The sequence below is a fragment of the Coregonus lavaretus genome (genome assembly GCF_964263955.1).
Source record: "Coregonus lavaretus genome assembly, contig: HAP1_SCAFFOLD_404, whole genome shotgun sequence".
In the NCBI taxonomy this organism is placed as follows: Eukaryota; Metazoa; Chordata; class Actinopteri; order Salmoniformes; family Salmonidae; genus Coregonus; species Coregonus lavaretus.
Window position 1 is genome coordinate 308,352 of NW_028160743.1, and position 13,632 is coordinate 321,983.

Below are 13,632 nucleotides of genomic sequence, written 5' to 3' on the forward strand. Positions count from 1 at the left end.
AGACTGTTGGAGCATGACCTGTATGTCAAGGCTGAGAAATGTCTGTTCTTTCAGGAGTCAGTTTCCTTTTTGGGTTACCAGTTGTCTGCGTCAGGAGTGAGAATGGAGGTGGACCGAGTGTCCGCCGTGCGTAATTGGCAAACCCCAACGACGGTTAAGGAGGTGCAGCGGTTTTTGGGTTTTGCGAATTACTCCCGGAGGTTTATCCGGGGTTTTGGACAGGTGGCAGCTCCCATTACGTCTCTTCTGAAGGGGGGTCCGGTGCGCTTGCAGTGGTCGGCTGAGGCGGACAGGGCTTTTGGGAGACTGAAGGACCTGTTTACCTCGGCTCCGGTGTTGGCGCACCCGGATCCCACTTTACCTTTCCAAGTTGAGGTGGACGCGTCTGAGGCCGGTATTGGGGCCGTTCTATCTCAACGCTCGGGTACACCACCTAAGCTCCGCCCCTGTGCTTTTTATTCTAAGAAGCTCAGTCCGGCGGAGCGGAATTATGACGTGGGGGACAGGGAGCTGTTAGCCGTAGTACAGGCCCTAAAGGTGTGGAGGCATTGGCTTGAGGGGGCTCAGCACCCTTTTCTCATTCTGACCGATCACCGTAACCTGGAATATATTCGGGCAGCTAGGAGACTGAATCCTCGCCAGGCTCGATGGACTATGTTTCTCGCCCGGTTTGTGTTTAAGATCACTTACATCCCTGGGTCCCAGAACGGGAAGGCAGATGCTCTGTCCCGCCGGTATGACGCGGAGGAGAGGTGCGTGGAGTCCATTCCCATACTACCGGAGTCTTGTCTGGTGGCACCGGTGGTGTGGGAGGTCGATGCGGAGATCGAGCGGGCGTTACGTACCGACCCTAGTCCTCCACAGTGTCCGGTGGGTCGGACGTACGTCCCGCTCGAGGTCCGGGATCGGTTGATTTATTGGGCTCACACGTCTCCCTCCTCTGGACATCCGGGTATTGGTCGGACAGTGCACTGCCTTAGTACGAAGTACTGGTGGCCAACGTTAGCCAGGGATGTGAGGGTTTATGTCTCCTCCTGCTCAGTGTGTGCCCAGTGTAAGGCACCCAGACACTTGCCCAGGGGTAAATTACAGCCCCTGCCCGTTCCACGACGACCCTGGTCTCACCTATCGGTGGATTTTGTTACCGATCTTCCCTCCTCACAGGGGAATACCACCATCCTGGTCGTTGTGGATCGGTTCTCTAAGGCCTGTCGTCTCCTTCCCATGCCGGGTCTTCCTACTGCCCTACAGACCGCTGAGGCTCTATTCACTCACGTCTTCCGGCATTACGGGGTACCCGAGGATATAGTGTCCGATCGAGGCCCTCAGTTTACCTCCAGAGTCTGGAGAGCATTTATGGAACGTTTGGGGGTCTCGGTGAGCCTTACCTCGGGTTACCACCCGGAAAGTAATGGGCAGGTCGAAAGAGTTAACCAGGATGTGGGTAGGTTTCTGAGGTCATATTGTCAGGGCCGGCCGGAGGAGTGGGCGAGATATGTGCCCTGGGCCGAGATGGCACAGAACTCTCTCCGCCACTCCTCCACTAGACTAACCCCTTTTCAGTGTGTATTAGGGTACCAGCCGGTTCTGGCACCGTGGCATGAGAGCCAGATCGAGGCCCCCGCTGTGGATGAGTGGGTACGGCGCTCGGAGGAGACGTGGAACGCTGCTCACGTCCATCTGCAGCGTGCCATACGTCGACAGAAGACGAGCGCCGACCTACACCGCAGTGAGGGGCCAGTGTACGCACCTGGAGATCGAGTCTGGCTCTCAACCAGAAACCTACCCCTCCGCCTGCCCTGCCGGAAGCTGGGTCAGCGGTTTGTGGGGCCTTTTAAAGTCCTGAGGAGATTGAATGAGGTGTGTTACAGGTTAGAACTACCTATTGATTACAAGAATATTAACCCCTCATTCCATGTGTCTCTCCTCAGGCCGGTGGTAGCTGGTCCACTCCAGGACTTCGAGATTGAGGAGACTCCTCCGCCCCCGTTGGAGATCGAGGGGGCTCCGGCGTACACTGTTCGGACCATCCTGGATTCGAGACGCCGGATGGGGGGTCTCCAATATCTCGTGGAGTGGGAGGGGTACGGTCCGGAGGAGCGGTGCTGGGTGCCGAGGAGGGACATTCTGGATCCGTCCCTGATGACCGAATTCCATCGTGGTCATCCTACGCGCCCTGCTCCACGTCCTCCTGGGCGTCCCCGAGGCCGGAGGCGGCGCGCGGCTGGAGCCGCGCGTCAAGGGGGGGGTACTGTCACGGTTTCGGCCGAGGCAGCTCCTCCTCCTTGTTCGGGCGGGTTTCGCCGGTCGTCGTCTCCGGAGTACTAGCTGCCACCGCTCCATGTTTCCTGTTTTGATTAGTTCTGTCTGTTAGCCACACCTGTCTTGTGTTATGTCTCATTAAGCACCCTATTTAGTTTCCTTGTTGTTAGTGTAGTGTTGTGTGTAATTGTTTTGTGTCAGGTGTTTATGCGTGTCCCGTGTTTCGGCACGCCATTTGCTAATTAGCTTCCTCCTCGGTTGAGGAGAGTTTTGCGCCCTGTGTTGTGCGCTCGTGTTTGGACGCCTGTGTGCGTCTTTTGGCCTCTGGCTGTTTTTGGATTATTTTGCACTCTCCAGTAAAGCCTTGTTGGACTGTCTCTCTGCTTCTGCGCCTGATTCCACACCACACCATTTCTAACATCGTGACAATGTTTAACACTTTTTTGGTTAATACGTGATTCCATATGTGTTACTTCATAGTTTTGATGTCTTCACTATTATTCTAAAATGTAGAAAATAGTAAAAATAAAGAAAAAGCAGCTAGGTGTGTCCAAACCTTTGACCCGTAGTGTGTATATACTGTATATTAACTCCATTCTAGATAGAACAACAGTATGTTACTGTGTGTATTCCTAATCAGGGTAATTGAAGCAAGTAGGTCTATTGAGTTTTTGAGTTGACACCTAGCCTCCTCCTCCTCTCCTCTCCTCCTCCTCCTCCTCCCTCTCCTCTCCTCCTCCTCCTCCTCCTCCCTCTCCTCTCCTCCTCCTCCTCCCTCTCCTCTCCTCCTCCTCCTCCTCCTCCCTCTCCTCTCCTCCTCCTGCTCCTCCTCCTCCTCCTTCTCCTCCTCCCTCTCCTCCTCCTCCTCCTATCCTCCTCCGCCTCCTCCTCCCTCTCCTCTCCTCTCCTCTCCTCTCCTCTCCTCTCCTCTCCTCTCCTCTCCTCTCCTCTCCTCTCCTCTCCTCTCCTCTCCTCCTCCACCTACTCTCCTCCTCCTCCTCCTATCCTCCTCCTCTCCTCCTCCTCCTCCTCCTCCTCCTCCTCCTCCTCCCTCTCCTCCTCCTCCTCTTCCTCCTCCTCCCCTCCTCCTCCCTCTACTCCTCCTCTCCTCCTCCTCCTCCTCTCCACCTTCTCCTCCCTCTCTCCCCAGGTATAGTAGGCAGTAATAAGACTGTACTGAAGTACATGACAACAACTATCTTCCTGTACATTGCTATCCTCCTCCCTGCCATCGCTTTCGGCTCACTCAACGATGAGAGAACACGGGGAGAGATTGGTATACACGGCCACGGACTCGGACACACGCAAACACACACGTTATGTGGCTGAGCGATAAGGAGAAACTAAAATGGCTTTTTGTCCAATGTGTATTTCCGTTTGCAGAATATTTAGATGAAGCCTGGAATAAAAGAAAAAGGGCTACCTATAATTAAATTATAAAGATATTTAGCTTCTATGTGGTAAATGGTACGTGTGTGTGTGTGAGATTGTGTAGAGGCTTGTCTCCCAGATGAATCTCCTCCTTCTGTTTCATTTTTTTCTTTCTTTTTTTATCTGTGTATGTATGTATGTATGTATGTATGTATGTATGTATGTATGTATGTATGTATGTATGTATGTATGTATGTATGTATGTATGTATGTATGTATGTATGTATGTATGTATGTATGTATGTATGTATGTATGTATGTATACAGTGTGTATGTATGTATGTATGTATGTATGTATGTATGTATGTATGTATGTATGTATGTATGTATGTATGTATGTATGTATGTATGTATGTATGTATGTATGTATGTATGTATGTATGTATGTATGTATGTATGTATGTATGTATGTATGTATATATACAGTGTGTGTATGTATGTATGTATGTATGTATGTATGTATGTATGTATGTATGTATGTATGTATGTATGTATGTATGTATGTATGTATGTATGTATGTATGTATGTATGTATGTATGTATGTATGTATGTATGTATGTATGTATGTATGTATGTATGTATGTATGTATACAGTGTGTATGTATGTATGTATGTATGTATGTATGTATGTATGTATGTATGTATGTATGTATGTATGTATGTATGTATGTATGTATGTATGTATGTATGTATGTATGTATGTATGTATGTATGTATGTATGTATGTATGTATGTATGTATATATACAGTGTGTGTGTATGTATGTATGTATGTATGTATGTATGTATGTATGTATGTATGTATGTATGTATGTATGTATGTATGTATGTATGTATGTATGTATGTATGTATGTATGTATGTATGTATGTATGTATGTATGTATGTATACAGTGTGTATGTATGTATGTATGTATGTATGTATGTATGTATGTATGTATGTATGTATGTATGTATGTATGTATGTATGTATGTATGTATGTATGTATGTATGTATGTATGTATGTATGTATGTATGTATGTATACAGTGTGTATGTATACAGTGTGTATGTATGTATGTATGTATGTATGTATGTATGTATGTATGTATGTATGTATGTATGTATGTATGTATGTATGTATGTATGTATGTATGTATGTATGTATGTATATATACAGTGTGTGTGTATGTATGTATGTATGTATGTATGTATGTATGTATGTATGTATGTATGTATGTATGTATGTATGTATGTATGTATGTATGTATGTATGTATGTATGTATGTATGTATGTATGTATGTATGTATGTATGTATGTATGTATGTATACAGTGTGTATGTATGTATGTATGTATGTATGTATGTATGTATGTATGTATGTATGTATGTATGTATGTATGTATGTATGTATGTATGTATGTATGTATATATACAGTGTGTGTATGTATGTATGTATGTATGTATGTATGTATGTATGTATGTATGTATGTATGTATGTATGTATGTATGTATGTATGTATGTATGTATGTATGTATGTATGTATGTATGTATGTATGTATGTATGTATGTATGTATGTATACAGTGTGTATGTATGTATGTATGTATGTATGTATGTATGTATGTATGTATGTATGTATGTATGTATGTATGTATGTATGTATGTATGTATGTATGTATGTATGTATGTATGTATGTATGTATGTATGTATGTATGTATGTATGTATGTATGTATGTATATATACAGTGTGTATGTATGTATGTATGTATGTATGTATGTATGTATGTATGTATGTATGTATGTATGTATGTATGTATGTATGTATGTATGTATGTATGTATGTATGTATATATACAGTGTGTATGTATGTATGTATATATACAGTGTGTATGTATGTACAGTGGGGAGAACAAGTATTTGATACACTGCCGATTTTGCAGGTTTTCCTACTTACAAAGCATGTAGAGGTCTGTAATTTTTTATCATAGGTACACTTCAACTGTGAGAGACGGAATCTAAAACAAAAATCCAGAAAATCACATTGTATGATTTTTAAGTAATTAATTTGCATTTTATTGCATGACATAAGTATTTGATACATCAGAAAAGCAGAACTTAATATTTGGTACAGAAACCTTTGTTTGCAATTACAGAGATCATACGTTTCCTGTAGGTCTTGACCAGGTTTGCACACACTACAGCAGGGATTTTGGCCCACTCCTCCATACAGACCTTCTCCAGATCCTTCAGGTTTCGGGGCTGTCGCTGGGCAATACGGACTTTCAGCTCCCTCCAAAGATTTTCTATTGGGTTCAGGTCTGGAGACTGGCAAGGCCACTCCAGGACCTTGAGATGCTTATTACGGGGCCACTCCTTAGTTGCCCTGGCTGTGTGTTTCGGGTCGTTGTCATGCCGGAAGACCCAGCCACGACCCATCTTCAATGCTCTTACTGAGGGAAGGAGGTTGTTGGCCAAGATCTCACGATACATGGCCCCATCCATCCTCCCCTCAATACGGTGCAGTCGTCCTGTCCCCTTTGCAGAAAAGCATCCCCAAAGAATGATGTTTCCACCTCCACGCTTCACGGTTGGGATGGTGTTCTTGGGGTTGTACTCATCCTTCTTCTTCCTCCAAACACGGCGAGTGGAATTTAGACCAAAAAGCTCTATTTTTGTCTCATCAGACCACATGACCTTCTCCCATTTCTCCTCTGGAACATCCAGATGGTCATTGGCAAACTTCAGACGGGCCTGGACATGCGCTGGCTTGAGCAGGGGGACCTTGCGTGCGCTGCAGGATTTTAATCCATGACGGCGTAGTGTGTTACTAATGGTTTTCTTTGAGACTGTGGTCCCAGCTCTCTTCAGGTCATTGACCAGGTCCTGCCGTGTAGTTATGGGCTGATCCCTCACCTTCCTCATGATCATTGATGCCCCACGAGGTGAGATCTTGCATGGAGCCCCAGACCGAGGGTGATTGACCGTCATCTTGAACTTCTTCCATTTTCTAATAATTGCGCCAACAGTTGTTGCCTTCTCACCAAGCTGCTTGCCTATTGTCCTGTAGCCCATCCCAGCCTTGTGCAGGTCTACAATTGTATCCCTGATGTCCTTACACAGCTCTCTGGTCTTGGCCATTGTGGAGAGGTTGGAGTCTGTTTGATTGAGTGTGTGGACAGGTGTCTTTTATACAGGTAACGAGTTCAAACAGGTGCTGTTAATACAGGTAATGAGTGGAGAACAGGAGGGCTTCTTAAAGAAAAACTAACAGGTCTGTGAGAGCCGGAATTCTTACTGCTTGGTAGGTGATCAAATACTTATGTCATGCAATAAAATGCAAATTAATTACTTAAAAATCATACAATATGATTATCTGGATTTTTGTTGACGTGTACCTATGATGAAAATTACAGGCCTCTCTCATCTTTTTAAGTGGGAGAACTTGCACAATTGGTGGCTGACTAAATGCTTTTTTTCCCCACTGTATGTATATATACAGTGTGTATGTATGTGTATGTATGTGTATATATACAGTGTGTATGTACAGTTGAAGTCGGAAGTTTATGTACACCTTACCCAAATACATTTTAACTCAGTTTTTCACAATTCCTGACATTTAATCCTAGTAAAAATGCCCTGTCTTAGGTCAGTTAGGATCACCACTTTATTTTAAGAATGTGAAATGTCAGAATAATAGTAGAGAGAATGATTTATTTCCGCTTTTATTTCTTTCATCACATTCCCAGTGGGTCAGAAGTTTACATACACTCAATTAGTATTTGGTAGCATTGCCTTTACATTGTTTAACTTACGTCAAACATTTCGGGTATCCTTCCACAAGCTTCCCACAATAGATTGGGTGAATTTTGGCCCATTCCTCCTGACAGAGCTGGTGTAACTGAGCCAGGATTGTAGGCCTCCTTGCTCACACATGCTTTTTCAGTTCTGCCAACAACTTTTCTATAGAATTGAGGTCAGGGTTTTGTGATGGCCACTCCAATACCTTGACTTTGTTGTCCTTAAGCCATTTTGCCACAACATTGGAAGTATGCTTGGGGTCATTGTCCATTTGGAAGACCCATTTGCGACCAAGCTTTAACTTGCTGACTGATGTCTTGAGATGTTGCTTCAATATAACCACATTATTTTCCTTCCTCATGATGCCATCTATTTTGTGAAGTGCACCAGTCCCTCCTGCAGCAAAGCACCCCCACAGCATGATGCTGCCACCTCCGTGCTTCACGGTTTGGATGGTGTTCTTCGGCTTGCAAGCGACCCCCTTTTTCCTCCAAACATAACAACGGTCATTATGGCCAAACAGTTCTATTTTGTTTCATCAGACCAGAGGACATTACTCCAAAAAGTACGATCTTTGTCCCCATGTGCAGTTGCAAACCGTAGTCTGGCTTTTTTATGGCGGTTTTGGAGCAGTGGCTTCTTCCTTACTGAGCGACTTTTCAGGTTATGTCGATATAGGACTCCTTTTACTGTGGATATAGATACTTTGTACATGTTTCCTCCAGCATCTTCACAAGGTCCTTTGCTGTTGTTCTGGGATTGATTTGCACTTTTCGCACCAAAGTACATTAATCTCTAGGAGACAGAACGCGTCTCCTTCCTCCTCCTTCCTGAGCGGTATGATGGCTGCGTGGTCCCATGGTGTTTATACTTGCGTACTATTGTTTGTACAGATGAACGTGGTACCTTCAGGTGTTTGGAAATTGATCCCAAGGATGAACCAGACTTGTGGAGGTCTACAATTTCTTTTCTGAGGTCTTGGCTGATTACTTTTGATTTTCCCATGATGTCAAGCAAATAGGCACTGAGTTTGAAGGTAGGCCTTGAAATACATCCACAGGTACACTTCCAATTGACTCAAAAAATGTAAATTAGCCTATCAGAAGCTTCTAAAGCCATGACATCATTTTCTGGAATTTTCCAAGCTGTTTAAAGGCACAGTCAACTTAGTGTATGTAAACTTCTGACCCAATGGAATTGTGATACAGTGAATTATAAGTGAAATAATCTGTCTGTAAACAACAATTGTTGGAAAAATTACTTGTGTCATGCACAAAGTAGATGTCCTAACCGACTTGCCAAAACTATAGTTTGTTAACAAGAAATTTGTGGAGTGGTTGAAAAACAAGTTTTAATGACTCCAAACCTAAGTGTATGTAAACTTCTGACTTCAACTGTATGTATGTGTATATAAAATGTATATTTACAGTGTGTATGTATATTATTTTACTGCTCTAGGGATGTAATTATTGTTTGGACCTTATTTACTATTATGTATTGATTTTCACTTTACATTTTTTCACTCTTTATGCGATTCGCAATGCAAAGAACACCAGAAGAAGAATGATCATTTAATTACCACAGTGAATTATTGTACTGTTTGTTTTTTGTGTCAATTAATCCCATATGGGTTGCCAATTTGGCGATTTGACACAAAAAAATAAAATAAACATTAATTAATTCAATTCAATTATTTAATTAATTAATTCACACAAACACACACCTGACTCTGTATGTGTCTTTTCAGATGTCCAGAAGACCATTATCGGCCAAAGTATAGGAGGAATAATCTATTCTCTTTTCGCTGGGTCACCGTTGGTCATCCCTTTGACCACGGCTCCATTGGCCATCTTCATCAGCGGTAGGTCTCTCTCTCTTCTTCATCAGCGGTAGGTCGCTCTCCTCTTCTTCATCAGTGGTAGGTCTCTCTCCTCTTCTTCATCAGCGGTAGGTCTCTCTCCTCTTGTTCATCAGCGGTAGGTCTCTCTCTCCTCTTCTTCATCAGCGTAAGGTCTCTCTCTCCTCTTCTTCATCAGCGGTAGGTCTCTCTCTCTCCTCTTCTTCATCAGCGGTAGGTCTCTCTCTCCTCTTCTTCATCATAATGAATCATTAATTAACTGATTTAGTTACTGTAGCACTTTTCCAATTGCTCAAAGCGCTTTACATAGTAAGGGGGAAACTGGCTTCTTCCACCACCAATGTGTAGGTATCTTGTGGTAGGTCTCTCTCCTCTTCATCATCAGTGGTAGGTCTCTCTCCTCTTCTTCATCAGTGGTAGGTCTCTCTCCTCTTCATCATCAGTGGTAGGTCTCTCTCCTCTTCTTCATCAGTGGTAGGTCTCTCTCCTCTTCATCATCAGTGGTAGGTCTCTCTCCTCTTCATCATCAGTGGTAGGTCTCTCTCCTCTTCTTCATCAGTGGTAGGTCTCTCTCCTCTTCATCATCAGTGGTAGGTCTCTCTCCTCTTCATCATCAGTGGTAGGTCTCTCTCCTCTTCATCATTAGTGGTAGGTCTCTCTCCTCTTCTTCATCAGTGTTAGGTCTCTTTCTGAGCCTTATATCCTGTATATATGTCTATGTCTGCCCTGTACTTCTCTGTCTGCCCTTACTTCGCTGTCTGCCCTCTACCTCGCTGTCTGCCCTCCGTCTGCCCTGTACTTCTCTGTCTGCGCTCTACCTCTCTGTCTGCCCTCCACCTCGCTGTCTGCCCTCTACCTCGCTGTCTGCCCTCCGTCTGCCCTGTACTTCTCTGTCTGCGCTCTACCTCTCTGTCTGCCCTCCACCTCGCTGTCTGCCCTCTACCTCGCTGTCTGCCCTCCGTCTGCCCTCTACCTCTATGTCTGCCCTGTACTTCTCTGTCTGCCCTTACTTCTCTGTCTGCCCTGTACTTCTCCGTCTGCCCTCTACCTCTCCATTTGCCCTCTACCTCTCCGTTTGCCCTCTACCTCTCCGTCTGCCCTCTACCTCTCTGTCTGCCCTCTACCTCTCCGTCTACCCTGTACGTCTCTGTCTGCCCTGTACGTCTCTGTCTGCCCTCTACCTAGCCGTCTACCCTCTCTGTCTGCCCTCTACCTAATTGTCTGCCCTCCATCTGCCCTCTACCTCTCTGTCTGCCCTCTACCTCTCTGTCTGCCCTCTACTTCTGTCTGCCCTCTACTTCTGTCTGCCCTCCACCTCGCTGTCTGCCCTCCACCTCTCCGTCTGCCCTCCACCCCGCTGTCTGCCCTTCACCTCTCCATCTGCCCTCCACCTCTCCATCTGCCCTCCACCTCTCCGTCTGCCCTCCACCCCGCTGTCTGCCCTCCACCTCTCCATCTGCCCTCCACCTCTCCATCTGCCCTCCACCTCTCCGTCTGCCCTCCACCTCGCTGTCTGCCCTCCACCTCTCCATCTGCCCTCCACCTCTCCGTCTGCCCTCCACCTCTCCGTCTGCCCTCCACCTCTCCATCTGTCCTCCACCTCTCCATCTGTCCTCCACCTCTCCATCTGCCCTCCACCTCTCCATCTGTCCTCCACTACTCCATCTGTCCTCCACCCCGCTGTCTGCCCTCCACCTCTCCATCTGCCCTCCACCTCTCCATCTGTCCTCCACCCCGCTGTCTGTCCTCCACCTCTCCATCTGCCCTCCACCTCTCCATCTGTCCTCCACCCCGCTGTCTGCCCTCCACCTCTCCATCTGTCCTCCACCTCTCCATCTGTCCTCCACCTCTCCATCTGTCCTCTACCTCTCCATCTGTCCTCTACCTCTTCTCCGGACAGACACATCTCCACTGCAGCACAATATAGTTATCTCCACTTTTTGAAGTTTCTCCACCGTTGGATGATTTCGAGAATTAAGTGTTTTCCCAGGGAGCCAGCAGACCAGACAGAGAGAGAGACATACAGATGGATGGACAGAGAGACAGACGGTCAGACCGAGTCTACCACTCTCCTGGTTCTCAGGCTCTCTCTCTTGTTGGACCCCACTAACGTTCCAATGTTTTATTTACACATATCTGTCTATAATGAGTTAAGTTGTTTGGAATAGAAATCATTCTGCCGGCTTGAGGCTGAGGAATGGAGCAACATTAACGTCTGTTTTAATATATGATTTGTTTAGAGGCTGTCTGATGTCAGTCCATCTGACTGAGCTGTTCTGTGGGTCTAATGGTGTGTGTGTGTGTGTGTGTGTGTGTGTGTGTGTGTGTGTGTGTGTGTGTGTGTGTGTGTGTGTGTGTGTGTGTGTGTGTGTGTGTGTGTCTGTGTGTCTGTGTGTCTGTCTGTCTGTCTGTCTGTCTGTCTGTCTGTCTGTCTGTCTGTCTGTCTGTCTGTCTGTCTGTCTGTCTGTCTGTCTGTCTGTCTGTGGGTGTGTGTGTGTGTGTGTGTAAGACTATTATCCTGAGACTGTCTGGTGGTAAAACAGTTGTTTGTCTGAGGAAACCCACGGTGTGGTTTGTTTGTGTAATCTAAATACACATCAGCTGTTGTTCTGGTTGTTTTGCTGTTCAAATGAAGTCGTCAGGTTTTGTTCCTGTATAATGTTGGTAAAACTAGAGTGACTTTCGTCTTCCATCACCAGCCTGCGGTTGGTCTCAAGGCTAGCGCTGCCGCCTGCAGACGTGGCATACAAGTCAAATCCTACTGTAGTCCTACCACTCTCTTCAACTCACGTCACTTCACTTTCCTGTCTGGCTTTCCTGTCTGGCTTTCCTGTCTGGCTTTCCTGTCTGGCTTTCCTGTCTGGCTTTCCTGTCTGGCCGCCCACGGGGGCTGCAGTAGTCTCAAGGTTATAGTCTCGGGTATATCCCCGACCGTGGTGCGACGTAAGCCGGAGCATTGATACATTGCCGGAAGCAAACTGTCTGTCTATCAAGGTTAGGGAAGTTGGCCAGCAACTGCTTGAACAAACAACTTTAACCGTTAAACTGCTCATTGGGTGTTGCACTGCAGCTGCCCTCTAGAGGCCTCTTCAACGAATGTGTGTATATCAGAGGGTTTGGGTACAGCAGAAGACGTCTTTCTGTCTGGACTAATAAAGTATTCCATCTCCATGATCATTAACGAATAGAATTCTCTGTGTGTCTACAGTGATCCGTTGTATCTGTGATGACTATGACCTGGACTTCCCAGCGTTCTACGCCTGCATCGGTCTCTGGAACTCCGTCTTCCTCATCCTGGGAGGCATCTTCAATGTCTCTCTGCTCATGAAGCTGTTCAAAAGGTGCTCTATATGAACTGAATATTATAGTAAATACTGTATGCACCATATTTGTACTGTTTATATGTGACTATAAGTAAGTAAGTAATCAACGAGGGACTATGCGTTCTATGGAAAATAATGAACGACGTGGAAGATGTGTTCCACAACGTGCTAGCAGAGAACTGACCTTCCACGGAGTTGGAGAACGCATAGAGCCCCGAGTTGGAGAACGCATAGAGCCCCGAGTTGGAGAACACATAGAGCCCCGAGTTGGAGAACGCATAGAGCCCCGAGTTGCAGAACGCATAGAGCCCCGAGTTGGAGAACGCATAGAGCCCCGAGTTGGAGAACACATAGAGCCCCGAGTTGGAGAACGCATAGAGCCCCGAGTTGCAGAACGCATAGAGCCCCGAGTTGGAGAACGCATAGAGCCCCGAGTTGGAGAACGCATAGAGCCCCGAGTTGGAGAACGCATAGAGCCCCGAGTTGCAGAACGCATAGAGCCCCGAGTTGGAGAACACATAGAGCCCCGAGTTGGAGAACGCATAGAGCCCCGAGTTGGAGAACACATAGAGCCCCGAGTTGGAGAACGCATAGAGCCCCGAGTTGGAGAACGCATAGAGCCCCGAGTTGGAGAACACATAGAGCCCCGAGTTGGAGAACACATAGAGCCCCGAGTTGGAGAACACATAGAGCCCCGAGTTGGAGAACACATAGAGCCCCGAGTTGGAGAACACATAGAGCCCCGAGTTGGAGAACGCATAGAGCCCCGAGTTGGAGAACACATAGAGCCCCGAGTTGGAGAACACATAGAGCCCCGAGTTGGAGAACACATAGAGCCCCGAGTTGGAGAACGCATAGAGCCCCGAGTTGGAGAACACATAGAGCCCCGAGTTGGAGAACGCATAGAGCCCCGAGTTGGAGAACGCATAGAGCCCAGAGTTGGAGAACGCATAGAGCCCCGAGTTGGAGAACGCATAG

General features: G+C 46.3%; 1 protein-coding gene across 1 annotated transcript in view; it reads left to right on the plus strand.

Moving 5' to 3' along the window:
- LOC311121494 (solute carrier family 4 member 11-like) overlaps positions 1–13,632 on the plus strand; it is a gene marked incomplete at both ends in the record, with an annotated part of 170,904 nt that overhangs the window by 116,261 nt on the left and 41,011 nt on the right. Inside the window, 3 exons of the mRNA XM_084195976.1 lie at positions 3,413–3,538; positions 9,221–9,334; positions 12,540–12,672. Coding sequence (XP_084052102.1) covers positions 3,413–3,538; positions 9,221–9,334; positions 12,540–12,672 — 373 coding nt within the window. The remainder of the gene's footprint in view (positions 1–3,412; positions 3,539–9,220; positions 9,335–12,539; positions 12,673–13,632) is intronic.